At 44.8% G+C, this 26039-nt stretch overlaps 1 protein-coding gene across 1 annotated transcript in view; it reads right to left on the minus strand.

Moving 5' to 3' along the window:
• Positions 1–26039, minus strand: part of IGFN1 (immunoglobulin like and fibronectin type III domain containing 1) — a 392344-nt gene that overhangs the window by 78450 nt on the left and 287855 nt on the right. The window contains exon 19 of the mRNA XM_078644199.1: positions 23038–23126. Within this exon, the coding sequence (XP_078500325.1) occupies positions 23038–23126 (89 nt within the window). The remainder of the gene's footprint in view (positions 1–23037; positions 23127–26039) is intronic.

The following is a 26039-nucleotide window of genomic DNA, read 5'->3' on the forward strand; positions in this document are numbered from 1 at the left end:
CCCTAAAAAACCCTGTTTGGTAATAAAACCCACTGAACTAGATACCTTTGACTCCAGGTCTGCTTCTCCACCACCCGACACATGGCCTTCAAAACATGAATGGTCTTGGGCCCAAACATGTTCAAGCTAACTTTTGACCCTACAAGCCCAGGGCAAACTTTAAACACACAAAGTAGCTATAGCGGCAAGAATCAAGACAGGAAGCCGATCGGCCTATTGGGTGCTTATTACTGAAGCTTGTTACCAGTAGGCCTCAGGAATTATCCTAACTTAACCTTAAAAAAATGTTAAACAGATCTATTCAAGGAAGCTTTTTACTCCTTTCTTGTAGCAGCTGGGACATCTCCAATGACGCATCTATTGTTCCTCGGCTAGCTAAGCACTTATCAATCTATATATGTACATTATGTACATACACACACACACACATATATGTATATGTGTGTGTGTATATATATATATATATATATATATATATATATATATACATACAAAAGCACTGCCCATTTGAGGAGCCTCGAAGGGAAATCAGAGCCTTTAATGCAGCATCTTAGCAGCAGAGTACGCCCACGCAATTCGAACATAAAAGTTCTTGCTCACGGGCTCAGGAAGTGAATAGGCAGTGTTGATTCAGAACACCTTGATAAGTAGACTTGGCTCCGCCTCCATTGATGAGTGCCGCTAGGCATGCTGGAGCCTGTAGTTCTGCCTTGTGTTGCCCCAGTGGGCACTGCCATCCATCACCACAGTAATCCATAATAAAACCTATTGTAGGTGAAGGTAGACTCAGTGGTAACAAGGCTGCTTTCGTTTCACAATCCTGCTCGCATCGTTTTCCCTCTCAGCGCTCGAAACTTCAATGCGCTTAATCTGCCCTGGATCAGCAGCAGGCTTCCTCGCGACCGGGCACGGCCGCAATACAACTACACAAAAGCACTGCCCTTTTGAGGAGCCTCGAAGGAAAATCAGGGGCATATTATCAATGGGGGTTTATCTCCGCTTTTTTGGCTTTAAAAGCCAAGAAAGCGGAGATAAAGTTATCACCCTATTACCTAGCTGTCGCTAACACCAGTTAGCGACAGCTAGTAGGAGATAGCGACCATCTTGGGCCCCACTTTGCATGTCAGTGATATTTATCACTAATGACATGCAAAGTGGGCGTGCCAAGATGTTAGAGACTGGAAACAGTTGCTAACATCGCTATCTCCTATTACCAACTTTTGGAGATATTCCCGCTAAGCTCGAATATCTCCAAAAGCTAACACCTGCCCTGAGCAGTTCTTAGCCATGTTATCCAATGGGAGGTGGATAAAATGGCTAAGAGCATTAGCTCGGTAATGCATGAATATCGCTGACTTTTCAGCGATATTCATGCATTGCGGCCGATTTTTATCGCATTTGCGATAAACCTTGGTAATACAAGGTTTATCTGCGATAAAAATCGCCGCAGCTCAGCGGTAAATTTTTGTCTCTAACCAAGCAATAGCGATAATTATCACTATTGCTTGGTAATATGCCCGTTAGAGCCTTTAATGCAGAATCTTAGCAGCAGAGTACAGCAACAGTGTCTCTCTTCAAAATAACGCCCAACGCGTTTCGAACATAAAAGTTCTTGCTCACGGGCTCAGGAAGTGAATAGGCAGTGTTGATTCAGAACACCTTGATAAGGACACGTGGCTCCGCCTCCATTGATGAGTGCCATCATACGCTGTTACTCTGGGATGCCCTTATAAGTTGGGTCATATAACTACTGACACATAACATGTGGCCTAGTCCGTACACCTAGCTTATGCAGCTTATCACTGTACTTGTTTTGGGCTATTCTGGTTTGCAGTAACTTATATTGTTCTGGCACCTTGATCAGGATGGGCAAAACTCCCACACACCAAAACAACAATTTTCCTCACCTTCTACTCCAGCACTTACAGAGAAGCTTTTTCTCTACCTCAGATTCAGCAGAGTGCACAGACTGCTAGCGTTATTAATTCACATAGCGTTCGGATTGTTGGGGTTGATCGCTCTGCATATGTATTGCATATACATTGCATATATATTGACTACACCTGACTCTTTGTAACCCTTCTTTGTGATATTAGACCATCTCACATTGAGTTTCAGTACCCTCTAGGTGCAGAATGGTTTGACCCCATTTTCTTATATTACACGAGTAGGATGTGGCTTAATCCCCTGTTACTAAGTTACTCGTGCATTGCTGCGTAATGGATAGGGCATTGCCTTCGGGAAGGCATACCGCATCTTTTTTCCAGACATGTGACTTTATAATCAAACTAACACACTCTACAACATTAGGTGTGACTATGAGATATATATCCAATAGATAGGAGCCTATTGATAGTGCCCTGTTTGCATCTTTACGATGGCAGCATATTAATGATGGAAAGAGTATGGGTTTTTGGCAGTACAATTATTTATGATTGTATTGACGGTGTGCCAGTCACATGTTTTTCCAGTCTGGAGTGGTGCTTGCTTATACAGATATGACGTGTGCTGTTTATATTTGTGCTCCATGAGGGCGGATAGCGGCTTAGTGGTTCTCCTTTCTAACACCCCGCGCACCTTCACGTATCTTGGGCGTGCGCAGGCGTATCTAGACCACACTGCGGTGCCCTGTCAGGAACGCCTTTAGTTTGTGGAACTCCACGCAAGTGCATTGTGGTATTTTACAGAATTCTCTCTACGTAGCTTTTCCGGTGATTTCGAAGTTGGACATGCGCGTTTCTGTTGTTGATTAGCGCATTGTGGACTCCTTGTATGTAGCTTTTTCCGGGCACTTGAAAGTTGCACATGCGCATTTCTGCTGTTGATTAGCGCTCTCTTTGGTCCGCAACTTAAGCTCAATAAACGATATTAAGACAGCCGATCCGGGCACTTTGGAGTTGCACATGCGCTGTTCTGGGCCGAGCTGTAGTGTTCTCTTTGGTCCGCTACGGATGCGGCACTGTGATAAATTTTCAACGGAAGCAGTACTCGCATATACACAGCATGGTGCTAATTCATTTCCGATTTAGTAAAAGGATTTCTATTGGCTATGACTGCAGCTTCCACTGCAGTCCAACAGTAATTTAGTGAGTTCATTGGTCCGCGCAACATATATTAACTTCCTCCCTGATCCAGTCGGTACCTCCCCCTCGGCTCAGGATCAGTCTAGGGGTACCGACGGACAGGTGAGGAAGCACCTTCAGCGAACCTCCTTCTCCAGCACTTACAGCGAAGCTCCTTCTCCACCTCAGATTCAGTAGAGCGCACAGCCTGTTAGTGCACAGGCTGTTGGATTCTGATTAGGATGCTGAGTTTAATTTGTTGATGTTCTTCATTTTTTCTACCAAATGAACAAAGCGTTTTTCACCATTTTCTGAAGAGCCTACTCGACTGCACTTACAGTGATATATTTTTAGAATTGGAGAACTTTACCATCTTTGTCTCAGTCTCACGGCGCCCCCTGCGGGTGCTGCCTCTTACTTGCTCAAAAAGAATGCCTAGGCTTTTAGTAGTTTTGCTAGTGAAACATTAGTATGGGCACGACCTAATCAGGCATCCACTATTTTTATTTCACAAATAGAGCAGGCCTCCATCCCTGAGCAGTGGCCAGGAGAGGTGAGGTTTTCTCCCAAGCATATTTGGGTGAGTAGAGAAAGAAAAAAACGTAAATAATTTCTATCGCTTTGAAGAATGACCTTTAGGCACAAAGAAATATGTGGCACAAAAATAAAAAATGTGTGTCTGTGTTCTACCTATTTGTTGTCCTTTTTGTGTATCTTCCCTTTCTAGGAAAGAATCCTAAAATATTTTGTGAAACAGACATCCCCCGTATGGAAAACTCAGTGTATGGTAGGATGTTTGGTATCAATTTTATGTGTTAATTCTTCTTTTTTTCACTGAAGCTAACGATTAGCTCTATTGCAGTAGTGTTCCAGAGGTCCTGATGAAAGCCGGGTAGGTTTAATTTTCCTACAATGGCTGAAACATGTTGACCAAGTACCATCCTTAGCAGACAGTTATAATTTCAAACTGTCTTACACCTATTTTAATATTGACACCATGATTTCTTCCCAATAAAATTTTCCTTATGTCATGGTAGCCAATTTGACACTTCACTTTTGATTTATTTTCACACAAAAAAAAATGTTTTTCAGTGCAATTGACATCCCACACCACTACAAACATATTTGTCTTTTGGTATGATCCATCACCGGTGGTTTCTTTGGTTTGGAGAAGCACACAATACCAACAGGTGTGTAGCTCCTTAGCCGGACCATCTTTGGATTTATCCCAGATGATGATGCACTGCCATATGGGTGGGCTGATTAGATTCATTTCCGTTTTGTTGTATACACTCTACAGGTAGACGCAGAGCTTTTTGCATTTTCCTTCGCCCATATCAGTTGTATAGACCATTGACAGTCTTCTTTGTTTTGTCATATTGTGAATAGGGGGTTTAGTCTGTCCTTTCGGTCTTTAAACATTTTTTCCCCTTAGACCCTCCACCAATCCTGTTTCACGGATGGATGGCAGTACCCACTGGGGCAACACGAGGCAGAACTACAGGCTCCAGCATGCCTAGCGGCACTCATCAATGGAGGCGGAGCCACATGTACTTATCAAGGTGTTCTGAATCAACACTGCCTATTCACTTCCTGAGCCCGTGAGCAAGAACTTTTATGTTCGAAACGCGTTGGTCGTTATTTTGAAGAGAGGAACAATTGTTACTTACCTGTAAACAGGTGGTTCTCCAGTATTGGTGTCATTCATAGATTCACATGCTTGAATATTCCCCGTCGTCGGAGTGGGAGTCCCACGGTAAATAAAATAGCACTAAAATACTAATAATATGTATATGTAAAACATAACAGATGAAATACACATTAGAAAACAGGCAGTAAATGCCTAGACAAAATTCCTCATAGGAATACATGAATAGAGAAAAAACACTTGTAGCCTATTCCTGTCATTATGTTGGTCCAAACTGCAGCCAATCAGGTGCCAGCAGCCCTCCAGAACCTTCTCCTCAGAGCTCAGCACCTCAGATTTTCGTAGCATAAGAGTGACCACAGAGTCTATGAGGAGAAGAGAGCCTCTGAGGGGAGGAGGGTGGGTTGCATGTGAATCTATGAAAGACACCAATACTGGAAAACCACCTGTTTACAGGTAAGTAACAATTGTTCTTCTCCAGTTGTTGCAGGGTTTCTGTACTCACACAGAACTGTGCACAGAGGAGTGGAACCTCGGCAAATTAGGATGTCCCAAAACTTACCTTAGCAACCAACTCACCCCTTACCGAGCTAGCTACAGTGTCTCATTGGACATATCAAACACCCAATGTTTAGACAAACCAGAACATGAACTTACAGTACCTCAGGGTACGTGGGACTCATGAACACTCTTTCGTTATATTATCATTACAAACCAGAACATGGAGTAAAGAAGACACATGTGCATTTGAAATGTTTATTTACTAATGCCGTCTTCTCAGGCGCAGTATCTTTGATAATACAAGTATACTTATTATCAGTAGCAAAATTATCAGCATAGTTACTAAGACATAAAAAGCGAATGGTGACAGCATGTTAACATGCTGTAATGAATAAGAGTTAACAACACTTATATCTCACCCTCCCTAACACATATATTATATTATTAGCTAAGAAGGTCTCTTTGGGTTGTTTTAGGGCGGGCCCATACCTTAGTGTCCTAGCATGAAGGAATCACATCAGCATACACCAGCTCTCTCTGCATGTGCACCGCATCAAGTGTGTTAACAATTCTCGTGCAAAGCAATATCAATCCCGCCTCAAGCCCAAGTTGGCAAAGCCTGCACTTGTGTTATGACTATGAAGGCGTGGAGATCAGACCTCATAACAATTCCATATCGTGTTGCTCCTGAAACTTCAGCACTCTCCGTGCAGACATGTTTTATTAAACAAAGCAGATATCAGAGCAATAACATATTATTCTCACATTCACCACGGCAAACCACTAGGTTGAAAGCTAAGTCAACAATTAAGGGTCGTGTGCAGAAGTTGCAAGAAAGGAAAAATGGCGTTTAAATCTGAAATGTACCTATGCTAACTTAACACGAAATATGGATATATAGGAGCTATACAACACCCCCCCATGATCCGAGAACGGACTAAATAAGGTAACAGAAGTGCCATCACATGAGAGCAGAATCCATTTAAAAACGAGCATGAATAAAAATTCAATTATAAAAACTAATGCTAAAAAATAGCCCACAAATATAATGTGGCTCAAGCCAATAGGCAAGCAAAAATAAAATGTCTTGACCAAAAGTCAATAAAATCAAGGAAATGCTATCAATCAGCATGCCAATCTGAGGCAGTGTCTATGATAAGACCGTATACGAAAAGTAAGCTGCAACAGCCTCAAGGAGGAAGTCACTGTCCTCATCCGAAAACAGTTCAGCCATCCAGTTTAAAAGATGAAAGGAACATACGTGATCTTCCAGCACCGGATCCTCTATAACCATCAGAGGACAGCTCGGTGGGTTTTCAAGAAAACTTTGTTCCAAGAAATTTCGCGCTGCCGACAACACATCCCAGGGACCCATTAGTCCATGTGCCACCGCCAAGGCCATAATCCTTTCGTCAGAACAAACCAACTCGTGAGCAATGATAGGACTCATCAGTTGATCAAAATCGACGTCAGAAGATGCTGGTCCGCAGAGACACAAATCAATGGCCCAAAGGAAATCACAGGTCAGGCAGCGAAATACAGGCTGGACACAGGTGAAATAGGAGAACCGAAAAGATAATCCAAACGCCGTGCTTAGAGTCGCCAACGGCAGTGTGCCATAATAATCAAGCATGCGGTTGCGAAACCGCGTCAGTAGTAGCCGTGCGTGGTCTTGCACAGGAAGGGCATCCATATTTAAAAAGGCAGAAAACCACCAAGGCGCCAGCCGCTAATGCAAGCAAAAACGGGAACCCTCCAAATAAGGATGAAAAAATAGAATGGAAGAAAGCAGGGATGACTCCAAAAATCTTCTCAAAGGAAGTCACGAGACCACCGCTAACAACTTTAAAAAAATGTGCTAGGCCCGTTGTGGAGGATGCGTTAAAGATAGAACGGACCATGGCTCCGAAATGCAAGGGCAAATCAGTGTTTAAAAGAGCCTGAACCTCCGTACGGGTGTTAGCAATGTGAAGCACGAAAGTTTCACGGGCCGAGCTCAAGGCCACCTCTTTCTGGGACAATAGAGCTCTCATTCTAGCCATGCCGCTGAATTCTGCTCCCAAGGTCGGTATCTGTGGCCAAATGGAAGACTCCCTATGTTCACGTGTGGGAGGATAAAGAACATTTCTGCAGCAAATAACTCGCTCACTAACTGTTACTATGAAAGCTATACCTTTAATTAAACCACAACAGTTTTCATTATTGAGCATTAAATAACTACCATTCTCTAACAATTTAAACGTGGGGATGATAGCAGGAACTGGCGTGCCCTGTAAAACGCAAGCCATATTCGGTCTGTCCTTATTACATGAACCGTGTAACTGTATGTGTCTGCACATTAAGGAATGATCTGGAGTCTCAGTACACTCATCCCCTGTTAGATAAACTTCTTGGTCATCCTTGAAGCATCTGTATGTGTATGGGAGTGACCAGACCTCATGAAGAAAACCGCTACCTAAGGGTTCAAAACGACCTATTGGCACATATTTCATACAATTTGAAAACTTATATAAAGCAAAAGGCAGCGTCATTAAACCGTGGATAAGCCACGTAGCAGCAGTGGTCTCTGCCACAGAGAAAGGTAAAGATTCCAATCTTTCAATATGGAGCATAGAAAAGGAAGCATCACGCATTGAAAGCAAGCGTTGTTTGTCTGTCAAATTAAACGGTGCAAATAAAGAGGAAACGTTCATGTATCCCCAGGGAACTTTACCCATTTTTAGAGTCTGTAGTGTCCACGCAAACTGCATGATTGAACGTAATTGATTTTGACCATGGTATAATACAGACACTTCATCATGCACAATATCAACAACAGACGACACAATATTATCTAATGTGTAAATTCTAGAGGAAAGCACGTTAATGCTATTGTCAACCACTGCAAGCACTTTTTCAAGATTTGCCTGATCAATGGCCCTAAGGCGTGAAGCAGCCTCAATCTGTGAGAGTTTCCAAATTTCATTGTAAACCCCATATAACCATCTTTTCGACCTGCCACTAGCCGGGCCTTTAATGAAATCATTCAAATCCACGTCTGCATTCAGTTTGGAAAGGTGATATTTAACCGCAGGTAAAGTTGAATGTTTCAGCCAAGCTTGACACAACTTGCCAACAGAGTAAGAGGTGACAGTATGACTCAAATCAAAACGGGGATCAGATCTAACAGTCTTAAAACCGTCAGTTATATTTAAAAATCTTTTTTGGCAAGAATCAGCACTACGGTGCCAAAGCAGCCAACCCTTGGGATTCATACTGGAAATGTTAAAGGAGGAATTCAGAAGCAGAGCCTGTATATCTCTAATGGACAATTTAGTAAAATTACTCCAATTCTCATATTCCTCCAACTCCGGGAAAGACGGGGTGTTTAACCTTTTAGATGTAGCCAATCCAAAGCACGTGGTCTGGGAAATGGTTTCATTCAAAAACCACATATGATTTGGGATGAGACATGCACGGTGCAAAGCCTCAGTGCCTTGTACCTGCCAGGCCCTTGAGCCCCAAACTGATTTAAGGTCTATGGTATCCTTCCATAACTCATACCCTCCAGTAACTAATTCATCCAGGAAGGCCTTTGAATACAACAATTTCGTATTTGTAAGTCGAACCTTGGACAGTGGCTGTTTGTTAAATTTAAAATAAAATGACTCGGGATTGGACTGATTAAAGTCAGTGAAATAAGTATATTTTTTAAGAAACGTTTCTGAACTCCCTTGTGTTGGTGCTGGGCAATGTTCCCACTGAGTAAAATTAACCGCATCCCTTCGGGAAGATGTCTTGTGTAAGAAGTGATTGCCATAATGTTGGTAACAGAACAATTCACCATAATTAGCAGATTCTAAATATAAATCCTCAGCATCAAAAGCAGCATAATATTTCAAATCAGAAAACAAACTTTCCACTGCATTAACATCCCAATCATCAGAACGAATGTTTTGTTTCACCACATCCCCCATATTAACTCTCAGTACATTAGGGACATTAACGACTTCCGTTGGACCATGAATCTGAAAACGAACTGCATCCCACGCGATTCCATCCAGAACAGGCCATGCTGTGATGTTAACCAAAGTCAAGTCTCTTTTTAATCTGTGTGTAGAATGTGAAGAGGAAAGCGGGGCCAAAGTTCCATTCAAATGAGTAATGCAAGTTCTCTCCTCGACATAGTGTCCATTCATAATCCGAAAAAAATAAAACACAAAACCAATTGACATAAAAAGGTAAACTGAAAAAAGGACCAGCCAAATGTATATCCAAGGAGGTATCAAAAAATGTTTTTTAAACAGGCTGGCATATACTGCAATTTTAGAGGGTTTTTTCGAGGCAAGGGAAGCAGAGTCAAATGAAAATCTGGATTCCGTGGCTAAGCGAGCTTGCAGGTCGGGCATGGACAAATCAGTGGGGTATGTATAGTCTGTCTCATCAAGGTTAGTTCCAGGTAAATTATTCAATAATGGACTGGAAACAGCAGGTAAGTCTATGGCCACCTCAGGTTCATCATTAGAAGCAGTGGGCATAATTGAATTTCTCACAATGGAAGGACAGGAAACAGCCGGTGTCATGCTAAGAAGAATCGGCCACTCTGTGTATCTTGACATTGTCAATAGAAATAAACCTGTTTTCCTTACGACCTGGAAGTGGTGGTAAAATGACTGTTCTTGTGCCCTTCACTCCAAGCACTGGGACCGGAGCTCGATAGGAGGGACCAAACTCTTTCTTGTTGTCGATCTTCTCTCGAACCAGTTCTCCAACTTGGGGTAGCCAGCCAACTACCGGGATCTGCAACGCATCATCCGATGTGGAGGGCAAATGTTCCTTTGCAAGAGTGTCTCTCGTCTTTTGTAGATTCTGTAAAATATTGCAATGTTCATCTGCGTCAAAGGAAGTGGCGCGAACCACCGAGTCTAGACCGTCAAGGTCAGGGACGAACATCTTGATGCCAAAGAGCATTTCGTATGGGGTCCGCCCACCCAGAGACCTTCTAGGGAGATTATTAAGAGCACGCTGCACGCCATAGAGGTGGGCCAGCCAGTTTCTGCCAGTGCCTATAACTCGGGCTGTCAAAGATTGCTTTAAATCACGGTTCATTCGTTCAACTACACTATTACCCTCGGGTCTGTAGGGTGACGAAAACTTGACTTGGACCCCCATCGAAGTCATGGCATCCTTATACGCCTTAGAGGCGAAAGCCGGACCCTGATCCGAATGGAAGGTACCACAGGCAAAAATCCCTATAAAGATACGCAAATCTCTGATGACAGTCCGGGAATCAGCGCTGCGATGTGGCCATAACCACACAAAGCGTGTGCATGAGTCAACTGCTACTAAGATGTATTTATACGCAGTATCAGATGAAAATGGACCGCAGTGATCTAAATAAACACAGCCTAGTGGTTTATTAGAAATGTACAACTGAGTCTGAGGCGGACGCGTAGCAGTTGAAGGTTTAATCTGCTGGCATATGTCACAAAGGAGGACATAATCACGCGTCTGTTTGTACAGTCCCCGCCACCAGAAACGTTGTTGCAATTGCGTTACAGTGGCTGAGACGCCCGCATGCGCAGACGCCACACCTTCATGAGCCGCTGTAATCAAGTCTGTTCTGCGATCCGAGTTGGGAATCAGCCGTTCCCCAACATCAGGAATTGTCACAAAAGGAACCTTTTCGGGACTTAAGTGGTATTTATACTTCGAAGGGAAACCCGAAGGATGTTTACTTCCCTTCTCAGAGGCAGCAACCGCTGCCAAGATGTCGCTATCAATCTTGGTTTTAGACCTAGTAACTGCTGCAACTAAGTATGTAGATACTGCTGATTTCGCCGCTTCATCAGCAAGCGAGTTGCCAAGAGCGTGTACTCCCACGCGCTGATGACCGAGAGTATGAATCACAAAAACGAGTGGCAACTTAGCCTTAAGCTCTGCCACTCGAACCCAGATCATTTTATGTTTTATTGTGCTACCCTTGGAATCACGAAAGTCATTTTGAATCCAAAAGAACAAGTTTTCATTGTAAGACTGGACACAGTAGTAAGAATCACTTACAATTAGAGTAGTAACACTGGGATCTGCGTACTCCAAAGCTAGTAATAGAGCACGAAGCTCTGCCAATTGTGCGGTGCAATCGCCCAGGGGCAACGTGTGTACCTCCCTGGAAATGAACTCATCATTCAACATAGCACCGACCACAATGGCGCATGCGGAAACGTAGGCATGTTTAGAGCCATGCGCAACCTGCGCCGACCCATCAGTGTAAATGATGCAATGGAAGTCTTCCAAAGGTCGCATCGCCAGAGGAGCAGGATGAACGAATTCATACTGCAAGTACTCCTGCGACCGTAAGGAAGCGTCAAAAATAAACATGACATCTGCGGATGACAATGACGCAGCCCACTGAATCCACCGAGGGTGCAAAGCTTTTGAATTTGGTACACTGGCTTTCGTGACTGCCTCCAAATGAGGACAGGGTGTTACCACTAGCATGCGTTTCCCCTGTGACAGAGCACGTTCTTTTAGAATTGCCATCTGTACAGCAGTTAAAACCTTTTCTATGGTGGGAAACCGCATCTCAGCCGAGGTGTACAAGTGTGACTTGTAAGCAATAGGTACTGTGTCACCTTCATTAAAAGTGAGGTAGGTGAAACCCACCGTCCCAGGAATTATTCTTATTACCAGGTTGGTGTGGTTATCACGAGTCAGTAAATATTTAGAAGCGAGCAGATCAGCCTGCAAGGATTGCAAAATGGCTGAATGCTCAGGCAGCCAGCATGATTTTGAGAAAGTTGGTTGTATCAAAGCATACAGAGGCTTGACACGCTGGGCATATTCCGGAATGTATGTTCTGCCGAAATTCAAAAAGCCCAGTAAGGATTGTAATTTTTTCAGTGTTGTTGGTGCGCGCAATTGTGCGCACTTCTCCAAGAAGTGAGGAGCTAAACCTCTACCTTCATTGTTGAGCTCATAGCCCAAAAACAACACTGTGTGTTCAGCAATGTGCGATTTTGCAAAGTTGAATTTGTAACCCATGTCAGCGAAGTTGCAAACAAGAGAATTTACACGACACAGATGCTCCCAAATATCGTCGTCTGTGAGATATATGTCATCCACATACGAAAAAGCATCCGGGTCGAGAGCCTCCAGGATAGAGACAATTCGAGCGGTAAATACACCAGGACTATTCTTGTAGCCCATTGGAAGACGCCGAAATTGCTTTTGGACTCCAGCGCTTGTAAAACTGGTCCATTGGGAGCTAAAGCTGTCCAATCTGTGGGCATAAAAACCATTGGATATGTCAAGCGTTGTCTTGAAACGCTTACGCACAAGACTATCCACAAGGGCAGAGCCGTGAGTATTCTGTACTGCACAGTTACGGCAATGCGAGTTCAAATGCCGGTAATCCAAAACCAAACGATATGATCCGTCAGGTTTATTCACAGTAAAAAGGGGATTATTCATTGGTGACACACACGTTTCAATAACTCCCTGATATTCCAATTGTTCAAGGATTTCCGCGACGGAAGATTTTGCTTCACGTCGAATGGGATATTGAGGTTGAGGCTGCGGCTGAGACCGCAACGGAATTTCGTGGCAAGGCGACAATTTATCCCAACCACATTGGTTACGGTACAGAGCCGGCGCTAGAGCCCGAGCCCACTCTTCTGAAAAATGCTGCGCATGCTCTTTCGAGACAGTGTTCGCGAAACTGGGTAGGATTACCTCCTCCCCTCGCGGCGCCGCGAGCACAAAAGGTGGGGGCCAGTCAGCCTCCGAAAGTAAAATATCATATGTGGAAGACAGATTCTCCCAAAATACACCTTTAACGGTACGCTGTATGTCACCTTCAATTAACAGGACAATTTCATATAGTCTTTCAGGGGGAGCAAGTCTCGTATCAGCTGTTTCTATCACAACGTAGACATCAGTCGCTGTCACCCTCAGTAGTGGACGCAGCGCCTCTCTGACTATGGTTATCTCCGCCGCGCTGTCCAGCAAGGTCAGAGCCCACGTCAGATTCCGAAGCCGCGTTCTCACTATCTGTGGCATATCGATGCGCTGTTAAGGCTGCGACTTTCTTTTTCGCAAACTGCGGACGCCTAGGCGTAGAATCCTCCTGCTTCACTGCGCCGTCCGTCTGGCGGGACTGACCACGTCCCTGTTGGCCACCACGTCCACGTCCACCCCCTCCTCCTCCACCGGTTTTCTGGGCCGATGTGTCCTGAAAGGAACGAGGAGAGCGTTGATCAGAACCCTGAAAACGATCAGGTGATTTAATCATCGCGCGATCGCGCAAATCATAAACTTTTTCGGATGGCGCTGGAGCTTCTATTGCAGGAAAAGAACTCTGAGTCTGCATTGTCTGCTTCCCCTGTGTCTGTTTTTTAGGCCAATTTTGTTTTTTGGACTTTGGCTGGGCATCTGTCACTGCAGACTGCCCCTGTGGTTGTTTTTTATCCTTCACTGGAAAATATTTCAGACCTCTACTTGTGCGGCCAATCGTTTTATAAGCGGCCACTACAATCTTTGCTAACTGGCGGGGTTTGTCGGCATCGGGCAGAGCAGCCAAAGCATTCGACACCTGAAAGTTAACTGCATCTCCTTTAACATTGGAGAGAATGAGATCACATACAATCTCAAAAGAACCACACAGGCGCATACCCAATTCCACCGCTGCCTCTGGACCGTGATCATTCTGAACACGTCTAATGATTTCAGGCAGGGCATTCATAGACGGGGTGCCAAAGCACCTCGTATAAACTGCCGCAAAAGTTTTTCCCCAGCTTTCACAGTCAACCAGTTCAGGAGTAATATCCTTCGGTAGAGTAATCGTCAACATTCTATGTTTATCAGCAGGAGTAGAATTCGGAAAAACCGCCTCCAGTTGATCAAACTTCTCCGCTAGCCAGAATGGGAAGTCATCGTTGTCAACAGGACGCGCACCAAAAACCGAATTTACCATCACTGGATTGAGACGCATTCCGCCTCGTTCCATGGGAGCGGCCGCACCCCCCTGGGGACCACCAGGAAGATGTCGACCGATGTATTGCACTAATGCACGAATCACGGAAATGGAAACTACATGTAGCCGGCGAATTTCTGCCAGGGTACAAGCCCCGTGATTCGGGTGCGGGGTAAAGCCACCCAACGCAGGCCAATTAGTACCTGGAATTGAGAGTGGACCTAACCTCGCACGGGACAAAGAGTGGGGGAGGGCGCCATCAAACCAAACTCGATGCTGCCAATGATCAATAGGTATTTCCAATGCCCTGTATGGCGTATATTCAGCCGGGACATCCGAGGCGGTGTAGGAGTGGTACAAACCAGAATTAGCGTCCACAGCCGGAAACGTAACCCAAGAGTAAAACAACTCGTAAGGAAACGCCGGATCCGCACTCACCACGAAAATCACAGCCATCCCATCTACTGGGACCTGGTACGTCTGAAGATGGTTGCGTATCGCTACGCGACTATGCTGCGCAATAGCCACCGCTGCCGCCATCACAGAATTGGAAACAAGAAAACACAAAGAATACTTTGTAGCACAACTGGGTAGTAATTCAAAGAAACCGTTTAAGTAAGAATCAAGCTTGAATAAAGACCTATTTCAAAAAATAGGTAGGTTTCACCAACACCCCGTTTTCCGGAAACGGATGTGAAGGGGTTAAGGCATGAATGATAAACTACTCGAGTGTCATGATATAAGACCACCGAAACCGTTGGGCGCCATGTTGCAGGGTTTCTGTACTCACACAGAACTGTGCACAGAGGAGTGGAACCTCGGCAAATTAGGATGTCCCAAAACTTACCTTAGCAACCAACTCACCCCTTACCGAGCTAGCTACAGTGTCTCATTGGACATATCAAACACCCAATGTTTAGACAAACCAGAACATGAACTTACAGTACCTCAGGGTACGTGGGACTCATGAACACTCTTTCGTTATATTATCATTACAAACCAGAACATGGAGTAAAGAAGACACATGTGCATTTGAAATGTTTATTTACTAATGCCGTCTTCTCAGGCGCAGTATCTTTGATAATACAAGTATACTTATTATCAGTAGCAAAATTATCAGCATAGTTACTAAGACATAAAAAGCGAATGGTGACAGCATGTTAACATGCTGTAATGAATAAGAGTTAACAACACTTATATCTCACCCTCCCTAACACATATATTATATTATTAGCTAAGAAGGTCTCTTTGGGTTGTTTTAGGGCGGGCCCATACCTTAGTGTCCTAGCATGAAGGAATCACATCAGCATACACCAGCTCTCTCTGCATGTGCACCGCATCAAGTGTGTTAACAATTCTCGTGCAAAGCAATATCAATCCCGCCTCAAGCCCAAGTTGGCAAAGCCTGCACTTGTGTTATGACTATGAAGGCGTGGAGATCAGACCTCATAACAATTCCATATCGTGTTGCTCCTGAAACTTCAGCACTCTCCGTGCAGACATGTTTTATTAAACAAAGCAGATATCAGAGCAATAACATATTATTCTCACATTCACCACGGCAAACCACTAGGTTGAAAGCTAAGTCAACAATTAAGGGTCGTGTGCAGAAGTTGCAAGAAAGGAAAAATGGCGTTTAAATCTGAAATGTACCTATGCTAACTTAACACGAAATATGGATATATAGGAGCTATACAACACAGTATTAGGGTGTCTTTCATAGATTCACATGCTTGAATATAGAATAGAAAGCAGTAATATCCGAAGACAAATTCCCATATTGGAGGAGGGAAGACAGAGGCTCACTTTATTGAAAAAGATTGCAAAGCACAGCCTGTCCCACTGCAGTGTCTGGTGCGTTGATGGCACCCAGGCAGTAGTGTTTCGTAAACGTGTGCCTGCTTGACCACGTGGCTGCTCTACAGATCTGATGCAGCGGCACCCGGCAAACAGGGCAGGTGAAGACGACATCGCCCTGGTAGAATGGGCCCTCACTGAAGATTGTAGAGGCTCGCCTGCCTGTTGATGGCAGAAAGCGATGGCCGAGGAAACCCAACGAGCAATTGTAGGTTTGGGAACTGGACGCCCTTTGTGGAAATGTCCATAAGCTAGGAAGATGGCAAAAGGCAGCAGCTGCAGAAATCCATCTAGCTATGGTTTGTTTAGACACTGCTTGTCCTTGCCGTATCTTTCCATAGGCAATAAACAGTTGATCGGATTTGAGAATGACAGAGGTCCTTTGCAAATAGAATTTTAAGACATCTTCTGATGTCAAGAGTATGTAATGCCCTCTCCGCAGGGGATTGCGGATTAGGAAAAAACGTCTTTAAGATGACTGGTTAATTCAGGTGAAAATCCGAAGGCACCTTAGGCATAAACCTTGGGTTTGTAAGAAAGGTGAATTGACGGTGAAAGCTTGAACATCACTGACTCTTCTAGATGAAGTTAATGCTAGCAAAAGAGAAACGTTCCATGTAGGAATTTGAAATACACCTTGAAAATTGGCTCAAATGGGTGGCGCCTAAGATGTGCTAATACTACATTAAAATGCCATGATGGAGGTGGACGACGTACAGGAGGAAACATTCTGAATAGTCCCTTAAAGAACTGTTCTATTCTTGAAGAATAAAGAGAGGTGGACCCATCCTGACGTTACCTTGAAATGGCTGCCAAAAAGAACTTCAACGTTGCAAGAGATAAGCCTGATCTTGCAAAGTGCAAGAAAAAAAAGGCAATATCTGGTCCGGCGTTGCATGAAATGGGTGAACCCCAGCAGATTAACACCAAATGCAGATTCGTTTCCATTAAAGTCTGTATGTCTTTATTTTAGTAGGTGCTCTCACGTCAGCCAGCACCTCCTTACAATCCGCCGAGATAGTCAGATGAGCTAATTAAAGGTGCTCAGGTGCCAAGCTGCTAATTTTAGAGAAGCTGGATCCGGATGGCAAATTTGACCATTCTGAATGGAGAGGAGATCCGGTATTGGCTGAAACTGTATTGGATCGCACTCTGAGAGGAGAAGAAGTTCGGTGAACCAGTATTAGCGAGGCCACCTCGGGGCGATGAGAATCAAACGACACTGCTCTTTCTTCCTCTTCCGGAGAACTCTCGGAACCAACGGTATCGGAGGAAAGGCGTAAGCATATATTTGAGACCAGTTTACGAAAACGCCTTCCCCTGCGAGTCCCTGTGGGGATGCCAGCTTGCAAAGAAACAGGCATGACCCCACTGCTGGAAGATTCGATCTGCCGTTGGCTGATGCAGTTCCTATTCGTGGTTGGACACCTGTTGAGCTGCTGAGGGTGTCCGCCAGCACATTTGCAACTCACGGCACATGAACAGCCAAGAGTTTGATCCTGTGTCATATCGCCCAAGCCCATATCTCTTGGGCTTTCTGAGATAGAAGAACCAACCTCGTTCTTCCCTGTTTGTTTAAGTAATGCATACTTGAAGTATTGTCTGAGCGAACCAATACTGTGGCCCCTTGAAGGATTGCATGAAAGGATTTGAGGGCTAAAAAGATGGCACCTAGCTATAGCAGATTGATGTGCCAAGCCTTTTGTTGAGGGTTCCATTTCCCGCTGACCTTCAGCCCTTGAAGATATGCTCCCCAACCCTCGATGGATGCGTCTGTGGTGATTGTGTAATTTGGCGCTTATTGAAGGAAACGCACACACCTTCTAAAAATTTCTTTCTTGGACCCACCAAACAAAAGGCCTCTTGCATCCGAGGATTGATTTGAATGAGATCTTCGAATGAACTGGAGACCTACAACCACTGCTTGTCTAGCTCCTCTAGCAATTTTCTCATGTGTAATCTGTAGTTGGGAACCAACAGGATGCAGGTGGAGGCCGTGGCCAGGAATGACTTTGAGGATCTAATCTACTAAAACTGACCTTTTTTTTTTTTTTCTTTTTTTACGTAGAAGAACCACCAAGTGGGAACTGCAGGCCCGTCGTTCGTGTGAGACAAACACCTTTGCTAGGTTTGTATTGATTGATGCTCCGAGAAACGTTCATATCGGAGCTAGTACTAGTTGGGACTTGTCATGATTTATTGAAAACCAGGTTTTGAAAGAGTGACTGACAAGTCTAGGTATGCTGGACTGCTTGTAAATAAGAGTGAACCCTTTTTATACAGTGGTCTCAGTAATGATACATTTGTATGCCTTGCAGAACGTAGATAGGCTGCCACTGGTGCCAGGATCTATGTAAAGACACGTGAAGTGGACCTAAGTTCAAAAGGTAGGACTTTAATTGAAAATGTTGTGTACCTATTGTAAAGCGTAGCCACTTCCTGTGCTTAGGAAGGATTGGCACATGAAAATAGACATCCTGGAGGTTGAGAGTAGTTATAAAGTCGTTCTGGCATAAGAACTTTAGGACTTTCTTGAGGGACAACATTTGTAAAGTTTGCGCAAAGATCTAAAATCATGCGCTACTTTCCTCATTTGCTTGATGATGAGGAACTGAGAGTAAACCCTAACGCTGTTGCAGATTCAGAACCACTCCGACGGTCCCTGTTTGTATCCATATAGACACTTGTGCAAACGGCTACCGTAGATGAGAAGGTGGAGGTGCCTTTGGAGGTGTAGAAAGAGGAAATTTGATAAATTCTAGTGTGCCCTTGGGCATGACGTTTAAAAACCCAACGGTCCTCTGTCACCTTTGACCAATTGGAATACAAGTGAGATATTAGACCTCCGATGTTTGTGGAGGGAATAAAGGTAGGTTCAAGGTAATCCATTGTTTCTTAGAAGAGTTGCCTGGGCCGTACAATAAGTCTCTATGTAGGACCTGTTGGTACTGTGCCTATGTGACTGCGTTTGATTTGAGTAACGCAGTTGGTTCTGATTGTAGGAGCCAATACTGGATGGAACTCCCTTGAAGAAAAAAGGACGTGGAGCTACGTCCTCGGCACCACGAAAAGGCTGCGATTCTATATCGCGAGGGTGCGGGCAGTATCTGTGTCCTTTAAGATGGTCTACAATGCCTCAACAGCATGCTGGCCAGGAGGGATCCTCAATCAAAAGGCAAGTGAAGTATTGAAGTCTGAACCTCCTTGCAAAAGACGTAGCATTGAAGCAAAAATTGTCTTTGCCAGACTGCCCCTATTGCGAGCTGTCGAAAATCTGTACACGCAATATCCGCTGTCCAGTGTATCATTTCTGATGCACTTCTCTCTCTCTCTCTCCCTCCTGCAGGATCTTCAAAGCGTGAGGTTTGGAGGAATCTGGAATAAGTTCTATTAGCGCCAACATGTCAGAGCACATCTGGCGGCATACCTGCCCAACTGGCTTGCAAGATAATCGCTGTGCCGCCTGCGTAATGACTGAGTCAGGGTAGGAGGTGAATAGAGGGGAGCTTCACATTTCCTGGCGAGGCGTCGAAAAAACCGCCGGCACAGAGTTTGGCCTCTGCCTGAGTCTAACACCTGCTTGCTAAATAAAGTCTATGATAGGAACTGAACGAACTTGTTTCTGTGGTTTCCCCAGGACGAGGGGAAAGGGGAAAACGATTTGTCGCTCTCTTCCTAAGGAGGGGTAAACCTCCACTATTCACCGGAGGTGAATGCAATAGAACTCCAGTTGTAAGAGAAGACGTAATCCCGCCATGGTACAGGCCGTGGCAGCCTTGCTGTCAGAAATACATAATTCTGAAGAAAAAACATGCTCATACAGGTATGTGCTGTCCAAGAAGAATAATGGCAGAAGTAAAAAGCCATCACGCCATCACGTGGATGTAGCGGAAAGCTGCCGTTGCCGAAATAAATCGTCTACAAAAGCATTGTGCATAAAAGTCAACAGTGTGTGAAACCAACTGTCAACGGGCGCAACCGTCGATGAATCCAACAGTTGACAGGGTCATCCGTCAACGAAGCCAACTGGCGTCAAAGCTGAATGTTGACGAAGCTCAACATCTACGGAGCTCACCGTCTACGGAGCTCACCGTTTACAGAGCTCACCGTTTACAGAGCTCACCGTTTACAGAGCTCACCGTTTACAGAGCTCACCGTCTACGGAGCTCACCGTCTACGGAGCTCACCGTCTACAGAGCCCACCGTCTACGGAGCCCACCGTCTACGGAGCCCACCGTCTACGGAGCCCACCGTCTATGGAGCCCACAGTCTACGGATACCACAGTCTATGGAGCCCACAGTCTACGGAGCCCACAGTCTATGGAGCCCACAGTCTACGGAGCCCGCTGTCTACATAGCTCGCCGGCTATGGAGCTCGCCGACTACGGAGCTCACCGTCAACGAGGCCACCATCCACGAGCCTACAGTCGACGAGCCAACCGTCGACGAGGCCAACTGTCGAAGAAATTTACCCTTGATGAAAACTCCCAGAGGTCGATGAGCCTGTAGTTGACAAGAGGGCACTGTCCTCACTGTCGTCGACGAATGCCTGGAGGCGTTGTCGTTGCAGAGCACCAGTGACGGTAGAGATTGTCATCAGAGAGTACATTGACCGTGTCGTCGACAAGCTGGCACATTTTCACATAGAAAAGTGGGCAGAGTGAGTCTAGACGCCTGAGAGTAAATCTCGTGGGCGTAGATGTGGGAGGCAGACTCAAAGAAGGCCAGAGACCCCTTAATTGTGATGTTACTTTAGCTGGTGAAGTAGAGGAGAAGCATCACTTAAAACCTTAATGTGAGGACAAACAAAAAAAATCCTCCCACATCAGAAGGGGGTAAAGTCTAAGCACAAGAACAACCCCTTCTCCACCTACCATGTCAGAGACAGGCAGAGTGCTGGTCCATATACTCTTCATGAGGGTTCACAGAAAAAAGTCTCAGCTTCCCACAAGTGACGCAGGGAGTAAAGGGAGACTTCATGTAAGAAGACATTACAAAACTGTGATATTATGAAGAAACAATTGAAGAAAATTGAAGAACATTGAAGACAACTGAGCAGAGCTCAGGGAGACTCCCTTCACACGACGTGCGGTAGAAAATCTGAGGTGCTGAGCTCTGAGGAGAAGGTTCTGGAGGGCTGCTGGCGCCCGATTGGCTGCAGTTTGGACCAACATAATGACAGGAATAGGCTACAAGTGTTTTTTCTCTATTCATGTATTCCTATGAGGAATTTTGTCTAGGCATTTACTGCCTGTTTTTTATTGTGTATTTCATCTGTTATGTTTTACATATACATATTATTAGTATGTTATTGCTATTTTATTTACCGTGGGACTCCCACTCCGACGACGGGGAATATTCAAGCATGTGAATCTATGAAAGACACCCTAATACTGGAGAAACATTGTTGCTGTACTCTGCTGCTAAGATTCTGCCTTAAAGGCTCTGATTTTCCTTCGAGGCTCCTCAAATGGGCAGTGCTTTTGTGTAGATATATATATATATATATCCCCAACAATTCTCAGGCCACAGAACATCACAGCACAAGGAAAAGCCGCACTCAGGGATTTTCAACGAAGAAAATAATTTATTGACTGACTAATTTGAACCTAAACGGTCTTTGTCTTCGACATCGATATAGATATATATATTCACTTGAAAAAACAAAGGTTACACGGATAATATAGTTAGGCTCAGATTTCTCTTGTACAAAACCAGTGATATTCAGCAGTTATAGTTACATGAGCTAACTATTACTTGTACCCCCCACAATGCACTGCTTATGACCTCACATATTACATCACTCATGACATCAGTGTCTGAGTGGGTGTGTGACTGGGTACGTCTGTATCTCAGTGTGTCTGAAAATGTCTGAATGGATCTGTGAGTGGGTGCATGAGTATCTGGCTGGGTCTGGTAGTGGCTGTGTAACGGTCTTAGTGGGCCTGTGGGTGGGTGTGTGAGTATCTGTGTGGATCTGTCAGTGGATGTGAGAGGGTCCGAGTGGGCTTGAGAGTGGTTGCATCAGTGTCTGAGTTGAAGTGTGAGTGGGTCCGTGATTGTCTGATTGGGTCTGTGACTGGGTACGTCTGTGTCTCAGTGGGTCTATCAGTGGGTATGAGTGGGTCTGTGACTGGGTGCGTAAGGTTCTGAGTGGGCCTGTGAGTTGTTCTGTTCTGAGCATTTCCTTGTCCATTAGGGGTCCAACAGAGACACCTATATTGCACCCATGTGGTCAGGTATGTCTACCTTGACCCCTTCTACTACATTTCATCTCAATTTTTGCAGCCGTTCCCCCATATCTATAATGGTGACCACACTTTCTACTCAGGCTGCGGCCAGCCATTAATATCTCAATAACTAATGAACAGATTTACACCAAATCAAAAAAAGGTCCCTTTCTGGACCTAGACCTAGCTTTATGCCAAATTTGGGGTAATTCCGTCCAGAAGTTCAGACTGTAGTTGTGCCTAAAATCGCTGTGGGAATTAACATTGGAAACACACTTTTTTTTAACCTCCGCTTCTTCTCGGCCCCCACTTGATGGATCAGCCCAAAACTGCCTGCAAGATAAATATATATCTATATATATACATATGTCTGATTGTGTAGCTTCACCATGTACAAAATGCCATGACACATATTTTTTAATCCAGTTAAAGGAGGCATTTGTCATGAGCCCTCAATGAACTTAATTTGCTTTCTGTAAAAAATATTTCTCCGAGAACATTAGTTTTAAATAAGAAGGAACCCAAATTTGTGAGAAACAAATTGATAATGTACGCTCGAGCCACACAAGGGAATTTAGAACAAGAGGCAGATCCTCTTTAAGTACAAGCAAGACACGTATGGAGCAAACTACCTTGAATCATTAGATACAGATGCAATCCCTTGAGGTGCAGAAATACTCTGAAAACCTTTCTTTTTAGTTGGCTCCATATTTAGTATTCCTTTATATGATTCAGAGTGCCTTGAAGCTCCAAACACCAACTGGTGCATTCCCCTGCCATACATACCTCATAAGGGATGTGTACCCGGATAGCATTCCCCGACCTCACTGCCATGAAACTTTTCAAATTAGCATCAATGAGGAATTTTGGACGAACTAAAACAGAAAGAAAACAACAGATCTGAAAAACGGATAGGCAATTCTTGACTTTTTAGACTTTAATAATCCCTTTTCGAACCACCCTGGGAAATCCCTCACATTAATTCACCCATGTACAGTCTTCCTTTAGCGTCGGGGACCCAAATGATTGTGATTAGATAATGTTAGGTATTAGGAAGAAAAGAAGAGTAGGTGTAGTGAACAGTCAAGCCACATAGAATTCCTATCTCATTTATGTCTATGATGGTCCAACCATGTCAGGACAGGCCTACCAACATTCGGTACAGAGGTGCTTGAAACGAGCAAACCACCTTAAACCGCAGTTTGCAAACTCAAGGAGGTTCTGAGTATTAGCTCCCTTCCTGTGGTGCATCCTTTCGGATACAGACGTATTTGTCCACCTAAGAAATGCGTTACTTACCTGTAACTGCAGTTATCCAGTATTGGTGTCTTTCATAGATTCACATGCCTGAATCTTTCCCCGTCGTCGAGACGGGAGTCTGCGGTATATAGAAAAGCAATATCCCATGGACATATAAAGAGAAAAGTAGGCCTAAGGGCCTCACCTTAGTAGCCTATCTGTGTCCTTATGTAAAAAGGACCAAACTCCTGAAGAGAGCCAATCAGCTAACACCTCCCTCTAGAACCTTCCTGTCAGGAGCCTCAGTCTCTCAGATTTTCGTACGCACCAAGCTAGATAGGCGTAATACTGATAGAGAGATAGGTGAGTCCTTCCAGGGGAGGCGGGAGGGTTGCATGTGAATCTATGAAAGATACCAATACTGGATAACTGCAGTTACAGGTAAGTAACACATTTCTTATCCAGTATTATGGGTGTCTTTCATAGATTCACATGCCTGAATCAGAGTAGCAAGCAATACATTGTGCACATTTCTGGTGGAATATCATATGCAAGTCATGAGATAATACATATCATGCGACTATGAATCATCAAGACCCATAAACCAGAAGCATTATAATAAAATGTGCATACCAGCAAAGGATGGAGGGATAGAGGAAGGCTCACCTTACTGAAACAGATGGCGTAACACTGCTTGCCCCACGGCTGCATCCTTCATCAGCTCCGTATCCAGGCAGTAGTGCCTGGTGAAGGTATGCGGCGACTTCCATGTTGCCGCTCTGCAGATATCCAGAACTGGCACCCCTGCAAATAGTGCCGCAGAAGTGGACATGGCTCTTGTAGAGTGAGCCCTGACTTTTGCTGGCAATGGTCGTCCAGCTCTGTCATGACAAAAGGCAATTGCCGAAGATATCCATCTTGAGATACTTTGTTTTGAAAGCGGCATACCCTTCCGTGGTCTTCTGAAGGCTATGAATAGCTGAGTTGATTTCCTGAAACTGTTTGTTTTGTCAATATAAAACTTTAGACACCTCCTAAGGTCCAGTGAGTGCAGAGATCTTTCAGCTGCAGTGCTGGGATTTGGGAAAAATGACCGGAGGATCACTGGCTCATTTAAGTGGAAGTCCGACGGGACTTTAGGAATAAACCGAGGATTAGTTCTGAGAACCACTCCGTCACCCTTAAACTGCATGAAGGGGTCTTGTATGGAAAGAGCCTGTAATTCACTGACCCTCCTTGCTGAGGTAAGCGCTAGTAGAAGGGCTGTCTTCCACTAAATATATTTGATATCCACCCTATGGATGGTTTCAAAATGGGGTTTCATCAATTGGTTAAGGACCACATTGAGATGCCATGTTGGAGGAATTATCCGTGGTCGAGGAAAGGATCTGTAAAGTCCCTTGAGGAACTGTTTTATCAATCTATTAGACCAGAGGGAGGGTCCTTTCAATGTTCTTTTAAATCTTGAAATCACAGCCAGATGATCTCTAATGGATGCATGGGCCAAGCCTGACTGCGCCATATGCAGCAGATAGGGTAATATTTGTTCCGGAGAGGTGCGGAAGGGACGTAAACCGTTGTCCGCACACCATATACAAAAGCGTTTCCACTTCAGGGAATAGGTTTTGCCTTGGCTAGGATGTCTTTACACTCCTGTGGAATGCTCAGTTTACTGAACTCTCGGTACTCAGGAGCCAAGCCGATAACCTGAGAGATTTCAGATCCGGATGTTGAACCTGCTTGTTGCTCATCGTGAGCAGAGACGGATGCTGATGCAGACGGATTGGCGGCTGTAGTGAGAGGTGATGAAGGTCCGTGAACCAGTGCTGTCTCGGCCAGATGGGGCAATCAGAATCAACGTGCAAGGCTCAGCCTTCATCTTCCTGAGGACCCTGGGAATCAATGGAAAAGGCGGAAATGCGTACGCAAATACGTTGCGCCATGCTATGGAAAATGCATTTCCGAGGGACCTTGACTGGGGATGCCAACTTGCGAAGTTTTGGCATTTGGCGTTCTCCCTGGTCGCAAACAGGTCGATTTGCGGTGTTCCCCACGCCGAAAAGATGTAAGCTACCATTTCCATGTCAAGTTCCCATTCGTGGGACAGAGACCTCTGTCTGCTCAGTGCATCTGCTATGACATTGTCCTTGCCTGGGACGTACTCCGCTTTTAACGAGATGTTGTGGAGAACAAGCCAATTCCAGATCTTCTGTGATTCGCGCGATAGTGTGAGCGAACGCGTTCCTCCCTGTTTGTTCAAGTAGTGCATCGTCGTAGTGTTGTCGGTCCTGACGAGCACTGGGAAGTTCTGGATCCGTGGTAGGAAAGCCTGCAGGGCTAGGAAAAACGCTCTCAGCTCCAGGAGGTTGATATGAAGCTGTTTTTCCTGGTTCGTCCACTTGCCACTGATTTGTAATTCCTGAAGGACTGCTCCCCAACCCTCCAGAGAAGCATCCGTTGTTATTACGTGTGGCGCTGGAGGGAGCAGAAATGGCAACCCCGGTGAGAGGTTCTTGAGCGACCTCCACCACTGCAATGCCTTGGTCATT

The sequence above is a fragment of the Lissotriton helveticus genome, chromosome 5_1 (assembly GCF_964261635.1).
Source record: "Lissotriton helveticus chromosome 5_1, aLisHel1.1, whole genome shotgun sequence".
Classification (NCBI taxonomy): Eukaryota; Metazoa; Chordata; class Amphibia; order Caudata; family Salamandridae; genus Lissotriton; species Lissotriton helveticus.